Source organism: Vicia villosa, linkage group LG2 (genome assembly GCF_029867415.1).
Source record: "Vicia villosa cultivar HV-30 ecotype Madison, WI linkage group LG2, Vvil1.0, whole genome shotgun sequence".
Classification (NCBI taxonomy): Eukaryota; Viridiplantae; Streptophyta; class Magnoliopsida; order Fabales; family Fabaceae; genus Vicia; species Vicia villosa.
In genome coordinates, this window is record NC_081181.1 from 18,347,240 (window position 1) to 18,360,099 (window position 12,860).

Below are 12,860 nucleotides of genomic sequence, written 5' to 3' on the forward strand. Positions count from 1 at the left end.
TCAGATCGGGTTTGAGAACCATTGGCAGAAGTTATAGTAGGTAAGAAACCTAAGGTGGAGAGGGAAGTAAAAGGATTTTTATTACCAATAACAAGATCAGACGCACCAGAATCAAGGACCCTAGGTCCAAGAGAAGATGATTGAGAGAGGCAAGCAGATGAATTACTAGTGTGTGTAACTGAAGCAGTAGAATCTGGGTTATGATAATTTTGATACCACTTGAGAAAATCATCGTAGTTTGGCGTAAAGTTTTGAGGAGTAGCCATAAGCATTAGATTTGGAGCAGTTGCACGGTGGCGAGTGGGGCGATGGGAAAATTGCTGGAATCGAACAGATCGGAGAAGGCATTTCTGCAGGTAGGGTTAGTTTGCTGAAAGGTTGCCGGAAACAATAGCGGCAACAGCGGATGGCGCAGTAGTTCGGTGGTGACCGGAGAAATTCGAAAACGGATGTCGAAATGAGTCACGACAATGTATGGAAGGCAAACCGGAGTTATGACACAGTTTGCCAAAAATTTCTCACCGAAAGACAGTGGCTTAACAGAGTAAATCACAGTAAAGGGTTGTCTCTCAGTAGGCTCTAGATTCCATGTTGAAATACGAGAGACTAAGAGACATTTGAATAAATCATGTCGTTTTGTAAAGCACCACGACTTTATTATTATATAGAGAGATTACAGCTAAGTACATGATATAATCAATGTGGAACTATTCTATATACAAATATTTTTAACACTATATATTTACAAATATCAACATTAATAATTTATATTTATATTTAAGTTAAATAATTTTTAATAACTTTTATTCAATTTTTAAGTTAATCAATACTATAAAGTACAAGTATTTTACTTCTCAAATATATAAAGTGAATTCTAAAAAATTAAACAAAATATTTTTCATCATATTTTCTATCATTTAACTGTATACAAAATCTCAATGTTACCTCAGTGCTCTTAACATAACAAATTCTAAAATGAATTACAAAATAGAACAAACTTTAATAACGATGAACAATTAAATATTATATTATTTATCAAATTAAATAAGGGTTAAATATACAAAATTCTCTGTAATATAGGCGAAATTTGCTTTTTTCTCAGTAAAATTTTTTTTTCAAACACTCCCTTAAAAAGTTTATCCCTGTAATGTTTGTTTTTGCCCCCTAGGTGTAAAGTTTACCCCTGTAATCTTTTTTTGCCCCCTAAATGTAAATTTTACTCATGTAATATATATTTTTTATTTCTCTCTAGTTTGGCGTTTAAACTACACGCTTAGGGGGATGATAAAAAATATATATAATATTACATGAGAGAAATTAAAAAAAAAATTACCTGACAACAAAGTGAATTTTATCTATATTACAGGAAAATTAAAAACTGTAAGAATAATAATTTTAAGCAGGACCGTTTTCTTTGTTCTGGCAATTCCCGTTTGGCGCTTTCCGGTAGCTCTATCGGTGCGCTGCCGCGAGTGTTCTATTGCGTTCTGAGAGGATTTCGAAGGTTCCTAGAGTGGTATTGTGTTCCCCAGCATCTTCGGTTTAAATTCCTGGCTTTAGGGCTCAGGGACCTTGGTGTGAAGGCACAATCGACATCATTTTAGGGCTTTTGGGTTTGCCGGTTTTAACGCAGCGTGCGGCACTCTCCGAGGGTTCTTTCTTCTCAGGTTTCTCTGTTGGTGCTCTCTGGGTTTAGCTTCGTTCCGGTTTTGAGCCCTCGCGCTAGCTCCCATTTGTCTTCTGTTTTGGTTTCGGTGTGGGTTATCTGTGTTCTAATTCGAATGAGGGATAGGAGATTCATTCAGCATGAGGATGGGTGGAAGCAGGTTTCGCGATTCTGTCAGGCGGGGAAGAGCTATCTCTGGTGGGATGCGTTTCCGTTGGGTGGTTGGAGACGTAATCGACCAAACCTATCTAAGGCGGTGACCTCATTTTATGTCTCAGAATATCCAGATACAGCTTGTGCGAAAGATTTGTCTGAACTTTTCGGGTGTGTTGGGAACGTGGTTGAGGTGGCTATTTCGCCTAGACGAAACAATTTTGCTAAACGCTTTGGCTTCGCTAGATTCGTGGATGTGGAAGACGGACGGTTATTAGCGGTCAGATTGGACAATGTGGTGATTGGGGAAAAGATACTTCATGTTAATCTTCCCCATTTTGAGAGGAGGCAGGGGGCGTAGCGAGGCATTCTGAAGGGCATAATATCCCCAATAGAGCTGGTCATAGCAGTAACTTGTATGTTGCGAAGCCGCTTACACGTTCATTCGCCAATGTTTTCGAGGGATCTTCGGTGAATGTCAACTTGAATCGTGCAGAGGGATTAGCAGCGGTTAAAGAGGTTTCTTTCACTTCTCCGGATAATCATAGATCCAAGTTCGCTAAAGCCTTTGTGGGGAAAGTGGCCGTACCGGGATCAGCGTACAACATTCAAACATATATGGAGATGGAAAGAGTGTTTGCTGTCAAAGTATCCCCGATGGGTGGTAACATTTGTCTCCTCGAAGAGTCGGAAGAAGGTTTTATTCAGGACCTCATTGGGGAGGGGCAGGATTGGTGGAGGAGCTGGTTCAGTGAAGTCAGGAAGTGGGAGGAAGACTTAATCGAGGAACACAGAGAGGTGTGGTTGAGAGTCTATGGTCTACCCCCTCATGCTTGGCATTCTGACTTCTTTGTGTCGTTAGCTGAATCGTGGGGCTCCTTCGTGTGTATTGACGAGAGGACAGCCAAAGGACGCGCTTATGACGTTGCCAAGATTTTAGTCAAGGTACATTTGTCATTTATTACCCCTAACTCGGTCACAGCTAACATTGATGGCAAGAAATTCTGCTTAAGGATCTGTGAGGACCCGTGGGGCATACCTTTCGATTCTGCAGGTATTTCTAAATCCCCATCTTCGTGTGCATCGTCATCTGAATCAGACGACTTTATTTTTGATGATAACAGCCTTAGGAACCTTGACCGTAATTCTGCCAATTCGGTAGACAGTATCGAGCAGTTTTCGGATAGGATTATTAGGGAGGATAATGTGAGGAAACCCACTGGTTCTGGTTCCGTTGACGCTGAGGCCTGCAAGTCTCAGGTGAAAGCCGGTGTTAGTGTGGTTGGTGGTTACGTGAATATTTCGGCGGATAGCGCGTATGGGGATTTTGATAATGCCATCCTAAAGGTGCGCAACAGCAGTGCTGTTTCTGGTCAGGATCTGAGGCTTGTGGCGCAGCACTCCTCAATTCCGGAATCGGATTCCTTGTGCTCTGGGACTGGAAGTTTACTAGGTAAGCATGGTGGTTCGGGGTTGGAAGCTTCCCTCAGCAGGGTTGTGTGTTCTCTCGTTCTGTCAGTGGACATAACTGTTCCAAAAAATAGGAAAAAGCTGTCGTTGAAACATGTTAACGATAGGGCTGTTAAGACATACAGTAGGAGGCGTTTCAAGATTGGGTCGGAAAGTGTGAATCCTAAACAAAGCAATGTTGGTCCTGTTTTGAGTCCTACCTATTCTCTAGTGGGGACCAATACTGTGGAGTTTAATAGTGGCGGCAATATTGAGGCTAGCTCGTTATGTTATGGCGAACAAAACGAAGAATCCAATATTGGGAGAAATAACAGGAGACAATGGAGATTAATGGATGTGGACATTGGGGGTAAACTTTGCTCGGCTATTGTGGCGCTTGGGGTGGTTGATTCGAAGGGTAGGAATAATCTTTTGAAAAGGATTGAATATTTGGAGTTTGGTGAAGATATTAAAAAGGGGGAGGTAAGGAAGGAGAATAAAGAAGGTGCTCAATGATAATAGGCTCATTGAATATTAGGGGGGGAGTGAATTCACTCAAAAGAAGGAGGATTAGCGCTTTGATTAAAAAAGGGAATGCAGATGTTTTTTAATTCAAGAAACTAAGATTGTAAACATGGAAGATAATTTGGCCAAGTCGTTTTGGTATTCTCCGGAGGTGGGATTTTCTTATTCAAATTCGATAGGTAGATCGGGAGGTTTGCTCATCTTATGGAATGACAAAGTTGAGGTTGTTAATAGTTTTAAAGGAGAGGACTATTTAGGAATTAAAGCCTTTTGGGAGAATAATTTTTACTATGTGATTAATGTGTATTCGCCTTGTCTTTTGATTAAAAAGATTGAGTTATGGAAGAAGTTGCTTGAGTTAAAGGAGGCTTTTAAGGATGGGGAATGGATAATGGGTGGGGATTTCAACGCGATAACTAATGTTAGAGAAAGGAAGGGTCGAGGGATGTACGTGAATAAAAGAGATATGGAACTTTTTTCGGAGTTTATTGATAGAAGTGCGTTGGTGGACATTCCTTGCAAAGGAAAAAAGTATTCTTGGTTTAGCGGGGACGGGAAGTCGATGAGTAGAATCGATCGCTTTATCGTCTCTAATGAAGTGGTGTCTAGATGGGAGGTTATGGGCCAACTCATTGGTGATAGGGATATTTCGGATCATTGTCCAATATGGATTTTGAAGGACCAAAGGAATTGGGGCCCAAAACCATTTAAATTCAACAATGAATGGTTTAGCTTCGATTCTTTTATTCCTTTTGTGGAGAAAGAATGGAAATGCCTTAAGGTGGAAGGAAGAGGAGACTTTGTGTTAAAGGAAAAACTAAGGCTTCTTAAAGATAAACTTAGGATTTGGAACAAGGAAGTGTTTGGTAGAATTGACTTGGAGATGGAGGACGGTGCTTGCAAGATGAATTTGGCCGGTGATAAATTAGCCTCGGATGATGTTTTCAACTTTGATAGCACCATGGTGTGTAGAAAGGAAACGTGTAGTAAATTTTGGAAGAACTTGAGAATAAAAGAAAATATGTTACTTCAAAAGTTTAGATTGAGTTGGATTAGGGAAGGAGACTCCAATAGCGGTTTTTTCCACAAGGTGTTGAAACAAAGACGGAGGAACAATCATTTAGGTCCGATTCTCTCTTCGGAAGGATTGGCAGAGACGGTTGAAGAGGTGAGGGAGACGGTATTCAAACACTTTGAGGAGAAATTTGTGGAACCGGATGTTTCTAGACCTTTATTAGAGGGCATTCCGTTCAATACTTTAAGTGAGGAAGAGGCGGAGGATTTGGAGAGACCTTTTCTTCAAGATGAGATCAAAGAGGCGGTGTGGAATTGTGGAAGTGACAAGAGCCCGGGGCCGGACGGGTTTTTTTTCTCTTTATTAAAAAATGTCGGTTTTTTATTAAGGAAGATTTCTTCAATTTTTTCAATTATTTCTTTGGAGGGAGTTCTTTGGCTAAGGCGATTACCTCTTCTTTTTTGACCCTTATCCCAAAGAAGCATAATCCATTGAGTTTGGATGAATATAGGCCTATTTGCTTGGTGGGATGTATTTATAAAGTGGCGGCTAGAATTTTGGCGGGGAGACTTAAAAAGGTGCTAAATTCAATCATTTCTCCTTGTCAAACCGCTTTTGTCCCCGGTAGGCAATTGCTTGATGGGGTGATCGTTGCTAATGAGGTGGTTGATTATGCGAGGAAGGTGGGTAGTAAATGCACCCTTTTCAAAGTTAACTTCGAAAAGGCGTACGATAAGGTGAGTTGGAATTTTCTTCGTTTCATGTTCAAAGCGATGGGGTTTGGGAGTAGATGGATGAAATGGATGGAATTATTGGTGTTTAAGAGTGATATGTCGGTGCTTGTGAATGGGAGCCCTACAAAAGAATTCGGTGTTTCTAGAGGGTTGAGACAAGGAGACCCCCTATCTCCTTTTCTCTTTGTTTTGATAGCGGAGGCACTCACGGCCTTGGTGAGAAAATCTATTGAGTTAGGCGACTTTCAAAGTTTTGTCATCGAGGGAAAGTGTAGAGTGGACATCCTTCAATTTGCGGATGACACTTTATTGGTGGGGGATGGTAGTTGGAAGCATATTCGGGCGATTAAGGCGGTTCTTAGAGCATTCGAGCTTGTATCGGGCCTTGGGATTAATTATCACAAGAGTAAGTTGATTGGTATTAATCCTAGTTATCAATTTTTGGAAGTGGCGTCTCACTTTTTATCTTGTAAAGTGGAGGATAACAAGTTTATTTTCCTAGGCATTCCGATTGGTCACAATCCAAGGTTGGAATCTACTTGGGATCCTCTTTTAAACAAGACGAAGGCTAGATTGGAAGGTTGGACTAATCGCTACTTGAATTTAGGAGGTAGGATTACTCTTTTGAAGTCGGTTCTTAGTTCCCTCTCCATTTTCACCATGTCGTTTTATAAAATACCGTTGAAGGTGGTGAAGAAATTTAATAGCATACAAAGTAAATTCCTTTGGGGAGGGGTAGAGGAGAAAAGAAGGATACATTGGGTTTGATGGAAAGACGTTTGTCTTCCCATGGAGAAAGGTGGGTTAGGTGTTAAGGATATAGCTTTGTTTAATATTTCTCTTCTTAACAAGTGGAGGTGGCGTATTTTCCAAGGTCAAAGTTCTCTTTGGCTTGAAGTCTTAAAAGCCCGATATGGTGATTTAGCGTCCTCTTTGTTGATTAATAATAAGGTTAGTAATTCTCCCTCCCTTATCCGTGGTGTCTCTTCATCTTTTTCTTCGTTTTGGTGGAGAGATTTGGTTAAGATTAGTTCTTCTTTCCATGTGGATCCTATGGTGGAAAAGGTTAAATTTAATATTCACAACGGGTTCCACACACCATTTTGGGAAACTTCGTGGTTGGAAGGGATTCCTTTGAAAGAGGAGTTCCCGGATTTGTATTTATACTCTAGTTTGAAAGGTGTTTCGGTGGCGGGAATGGGGGGGGGGTGGAAGGAAGGCACGTGGTGTTGGGGTGATTTTGGCTTAAATTTGGAGGGTACTTTTTTAGAGGCGGATTTGTTGAAGTTGAAGAGTCGGGTGGATGCTTTTTCCGGGTGGAGACACGGTTCGAATTCGGTTTGTTGGACCGAAGGACCGTCGATGGAATTCTCGGTGGCTTCTTGTTATAATTTTTACTTGAATCTCCATATTCCGTTCGGACCACCTAACATTCATGATGGTGTTTTTGGCATTTTGTGGAAAATGGAGGTTCCGTACAAAATCAAGGCATTTGGATGGAGACTTTTTCTAGATAGGCTCCCAACGGTTGACGGTTTGGTGTATAGAGGTATGGCTTTCTCCATTGATAATTCTAAATGTGTTTTGTGTGGTATTGTTCCAGAAGATAGGAACCATTTCTTTTTTGGTTGTTTGGTGGGTACAAAGATTTGGAGTGACATAGCTTTTTGGATTGGTAAAGGAGGAATTTTGGAAAAGGAGTGTATACCGCATTTTATGGAGTGGCACTCTTTCTTCCGTTCTCGTAAGATTATAGATAGTAAATTTTATGGAGTGGCACTCTTTTTGTGGAAAGATTACTCATCCCAATTATTCTTTTTACGATTTTAGTAAGGATCCGCTCTTCTTTCTTTCGTAAGGGTAATTGGTGTGTAATTTTTCTTTTTGTCGGGCTTTCCCGCTCCTCCTTTGTAATCGGGTTGGAGAGCCCTTAGTTCTCCGTTTAATATAATTTCTAGATTAAAAAAAAAAAAAAAAATCTATATTACAGGATGAAAGTGGTATTAACCCATTAAATAATCGCGAATAATATATTACTAGTATTAAATTTGTTGATAGAATAAATAAATATCACAATTTTTATAAAGAGTTTAAGACTAAAGAAAATGTGAAATCTTAAAATGAGTAAAAATATAATTTATTAAAATCATCTTATATTTATGGTAATGATAAATATTTTAACTTGTATTAAGTTAATTCAATCTCATTCTTACTTTTATAGAAGTTTTTAATCTTTGTTAACATCCGAGATCTACAAATACAAAATGGCTATCTATTAAAAAGAAAAAGATGCCATGCTCACCTCTTAAGATCCTTGACACTATTTACTATTATTTATGAAGATAATAATCTAATCATGTTCACCAAAAGTTATTTTTTGGAAAGAACTATTTATTATTTATAACAATAATCATCTATTCAAGTAGACCAAAAGTCGCTGTGACACTGTCTGTCTCTTTGTTAACAAGGTTATGTCATTTTGCTAGAACAAAATACTAGAATCCATAACATATAACATAATATAGGGGCCAACAAAGTTAGAGAATATGGAACTGGAGAGTAAAAACCAAGTCCAAGTTTCAAATACAGACCAACAAAATGGAGGAACCAATTTTTTCAAAGCATGTTTCAATGTACTCAATACCTTAATAGGTATTGGAATACTGTCAATGCCATATGCAGTTTATCAAGGAGGATGGTTGAGTTTTTTGCTGCTGATTATATTTGGGATGATCTGTTGCTACACAGCTTTACTTATGGATCGGTGTATGAATGCAAATCCAGGAATTAAATCCTATGGTGATTTAGGTGAGGCTGCATTTGGATACAAAGGAAGAGCTACATTAGCTATATTCATATACATAGAGTTGTTTTTAGTTGCTGTGGAGCTTCTTATATTAGAAGGTGACAATTTGGAGAAGCTTTATCCAAATATGATATTCACAATCTTTGGACTTAGAATTGGTGGTAAAAGTGGTTTTGTTATTCTCACTGCCTTTGCAATATTACCAACAACATGGTTGAGAAATTATGGAGTTCTAGCATATGTTTCTATTGGTGGGGTGTTTACTTGTGTTATTTTGATTGGATGTGTTGTGTGGGTGGGTGAAGCTGATGGTGTAGGGTTTCATCAAAGAGGTGTGTTGCTAAATTTGGGAGGTTTGTCTACTTCAATGAGCCTTTTTGCATTCTGTTACAATGCTCATGCATTAATCCCCACAATACGTAATTCCATGACTGACACAAAACTATTTTCAAAGGTAAGTTTTCCCTTTCTTTCCCTCTGATCCTATTTATAAGAGATAATTTACTTTTTTAACCTCTGGTCCTAATTGCAGGTTTTGGTTGTTTGCTTTGGTGCAAGCGCTATTATATATGGAACTATTGCGGTTTTAGGCTACATGATGTTTGGAGATAAATTAAAGTCTCAAATCACATTAAATTTACCAACTAACACTATAAGCACAAAAATAGCAATCTATTCCACCATAATTAACCCTTTCACTAAGTATGCTATTATAATCAGTCCAATAACAATTGCTATTGAGGAAAAATGGCATGTATGCATGAGAAGACCTATTAGCATTGTAGTTAGAACATCTATTGTTGCTAGCAGTGTACTTGTGGCATTATACATTCCCTTTTTTGCATACATCATGGCATTTATGGGTGCATTCTTGAGTGTTGCAATCTCCTTGTTGTTCCCTTGTCTTTGCTACCTAAAGATAAACAAAGGTGCTAAGAGATTTGGGTTAGAGATGATGATCATCATGGGAATTCTTATCATTGGTACATTGATTGGAATCTTTGGTACATACATCTCAGTTGAGAAAATAGTTAATCAGATGAAGCATTAATGCTAACTGTTGTAACTAATATTGATTCTTACAATCATGAGTTATAATATTTACATCGGTCAAAGAATGCAAAATGAGTTAAAATACATTGTTATATTTTTGTATGTTTTTTGTAACTTAATTTAATGTTGACCTTATAAGCAAAGGGTCCAATTTTCTCTGACACAATTTTATTTCTTGCCTCATTTTTATTTGAAAAATACTATTTTGACACTACACCGTATACAGTGTACTCACAAATATGACGTGAACAATATTTTTATATTATTTTAATTTTTTTATATATTTTTTTTAAAACTATTTTGATTAATAAAATATTACAATTTAATTAATACAATACAGAGTTTGGTTAATCTTTGGACTTATTTTCTTATTTTTTGGCTCATTTTTATTTATCTTATGGAAAATATTTATTTAGACACAACCATAAAACCTGTATATACACACAATCAATCATTTTTTTTATTAATTAAAAATTAAAAGTAAAATTGTCTCTCTGTAGCTTACTACCACCACGACAATAGTAATTTAGAGTCATTCAAATTCAACACTTTCATTTATGTCTTTCTCAATCAAGTAGTTGAATGAGTCGTTGGTGTAAGGTTTTACACATAACTAAATGTGATGTATGAAAGATCAAAAGTCTAAACATTAATATATTTATTTAAATATTTGAAGTATTGGAGTAATAACTAGTGAAATATACATTAGTCTAATTTTTCTTTTGACTTAAGATAAAATGGAAGCGTTTATAGTTCACATATAAAAAGGTAATATAATCCAGATTTAATAAAAAGTACTTAAATTAATTTTTTTTTAAAATTAAGAATCAACTAAAATATTATCATCTTTTTCTTAATCAAAATATCAGGTTTAAATAGATTTCATTTTTCGGTAAAAAAAATAAATTTCATTTTTTATTTATAACATTTTATTAAAAAAATTAAATTTTTAAAAATACTTTAGATATTTTTAATGTTATATATGTTCCGTCTTGGAATTAGAAATAAGGAGTTTAATCAGAGGTGACGTGGCTTGCAGTCTTTGGTACAGTAGAATTGAGGATATTTGTAAGGTTAGCATTCCAACGTTTAAGTCTATATATGAAGATGAAGAGTGAAATGAAAATTGTATTTGAAATTGGTTGATATACTTAAGTATATTCAAGTATATTCGTTGCTGTAAATAATATGACGAGCTGTATAATTTACTATATAATGCATCTCCCGTAGTGCTATTCAGTCACACAACTTATTCAAATGTCTCATAGTCTCTCGTTCTTCAACATGGTATCCACTAGGGGTGGCAAAATGGGCGGTGGCCAGCCGAGCCGGCCCGTGGACCCGCTAAAAAATGGCGGGTTGGGTTGGGAATTTGGGTCCGCCGCCCACCTAAGCTCACCCTGCCAATTCCTGTCGCCCACTAAAGTCTGCCTCACATATTCGTTAAGCTCGTCTTGCCTTAAGCCCACCCTTTTTTAGTTAATTCTAGTAATTTAAATTCTGGAAGATTTTATTTTATACATTTATTTATAAATATATCCAATATTTTTTTATGTAAAATTTGTTTAAAAGATATTTTATAAAAAAAAATTCTAAAAAATAAGTGAAAAATTTAATTGAAAGCTAAAATGAAAGAAAAATAAATTAAAAAAATAGGCAGGCAAGCCCGCCGCCCGCCAACCAGCCATCTTGGCGGGGCGGACATGATTTTTATGTCCATTTTACTTGCCGACCTTGCCCGCTCTGCTCGCTTTTTGGCGGGCTTAAGGCGGGGCGGGCGTAGGGCGAGGCGGGTGGCCTATTTTGCCAGCCCTATTATCCAGAGCCTACCGAGAGACAACACATCACCATGCTTTACTTAATTGATCCACTATTTTTCTGTGAGAAATTTTTTGGCAAACCGTGTCATAACTATAGTTTGCCTTTCATACACCATCGTGACTCATTTCGAACATCAGTTTTCAAAATTCTCCGGCTTCCACCACACTGCCGCTTGTAAGTACAAAGTGCACCTAAGAGGGTGTGAAATAGATGCTTTGAACGATTTTTCGATTTTAGATAAGTGTTACTTTAATTTATAGTTTGACGATGATTATGAAAGCGATAAAGTGAAGAAAAGTAAAGAAAATAGAGTGATTATACTAGTTTCTCTCACAGTGCGAGAGTACGTCTAGTGCCCTTACAACATGTATGAGATATTATCAATAAATCACTAAGGAAAACTACCTTATGATTTTACAAAGTAGAAAATGAAAACAATCCTCTCTTTTTTACTATCTTATTATTAACAATCCTGGACCATAAGGTATATACACAAATCTGAATTTTTATAAGAAGTTTGAAGTTGAAAGACTTTTATCAATTTGTAAAATTGATCTTCTCTCTCAAGTAAATAATTCACAAGTATGTTACACAAGTGCTCAAAATTGTAATGACAAAAATTTTAGCAATGCAATGAAATTGAATGCAGAAAGTTTGAAACAAAAATTTAAGATACAATGCACTTGGTTAAAATTGATAGATTAAGTTTGAATTGAAATGAAAGAGGTTTGTTTCAAAATATGAAACCTTAGGTATTTATACCTGTAGGAATCAGTATAATACCATGAATCAATGCCTTGATTGATATATGAAATTTATAATTCGTTGGAGTCAAATTTTATGTGAAAAAATGTCACTGCTTCTGTGATAACCGGTCAACATATAATCGTAATCGGTCGCAGGTGAAGCGTTATTTGAAAATTTGAATTTTTTGAAGGTGTAATCAGTTATAGCAATTGGTTAACACTTACACCTGATTTTGTTTCAAAATATTTAACTTTTCGTTTGTGTAACCGATTAAACATATGGTGGAACCGGTTACACCTGATGCTTTTGTGAAAATTACCTTTAAAACCAGTTTTTAGACAAAACCTTTTGATGTTAAAAGATATGTAATGCATCAAGATAAAAGGAGTATAATATTTTTGAGCACTATGGTAGGACATATGATGGAATTGCAACTTGTACCTTAATAAAATCATCAAACTCCAAAGGTCCAAGATCATCTTGACAATGTTGCTTGATATACAAGTCTTGATACCATAACTTTGACTTATGAAGCTTTTGCTAATCCATTGACAATACACGGGATCTTGAGAGATTAAAAGTTTCTTCATTAAAACATAATGTTGGGGAAGCTTGTCTTCACAATCTCCCCCCTTTTTTGATGATGACAACATTGAAACTTGAAATGCTTGAATCTCTTAGAATATTTGAAGAGAGTGTTCCTTCTAACTTTGATGACTCCCCCTTGATCAATAGTAAAAATTTGAAGACTTTGTTTATGCTGCAAAAGTTAGAGACAAACACAAGTATACACATATATCTTTTCCCCTTTTGTCATAAGCAAAAATGATGGGGAAAAGAGATAAAAGTTGATGCAGTATCAGAAAAACATAAACTTTGCAACTAATACTA

At 36.7% G+C, this 12,860-nt stretch overlaps 1 protein-coding gene across 1 annotated transcript; it reads left to right on the plus strand.

Annotated features, from left to right (window-relative positions):
- Nucleotides 1–8,043: 8,043 nt before the first annotated feature.
- On the plus strand, nt 8,044–9,557 carry LOC131645974 (amino acid transporter AVT1I-like). The gene is made up of 2 exons (XM_058916158.1): nt 8,044–8,802; nt 8,881–9,557. Exons 1-2 carry the CDS (start codon nt 8,089–8,091, stop codon nt 9,397–9,399), a joined length of 1,233 nt encoding a protein of 410 aa, XP_058772141.1. The 5' UTR covers nt 8,044–8,088; the 3' UTR covers nt 9,400–9,557.
- The last annotated feature ends 3,303 nt before the right edge of the window (nt 9,558–12,860 follow it).

Excerpts from the sequence above, each read along its gene's own strand:
- LOC131645974 (XM_058916158.1), top strand. The coding sequence starts at position 8,089 with ATGGAACTGGAGAGTAAAAACCAAGTCCAAGTTTCAAATACAGACCAA. Across the intron at positions 8,803-8,880 it reads ACACAAAACTATTTTCAAAG|GTTTTGGTTGTTTGCTTTGG; the intron begins GTAAGTTTTCCC and ends TCCTAATTGCAG.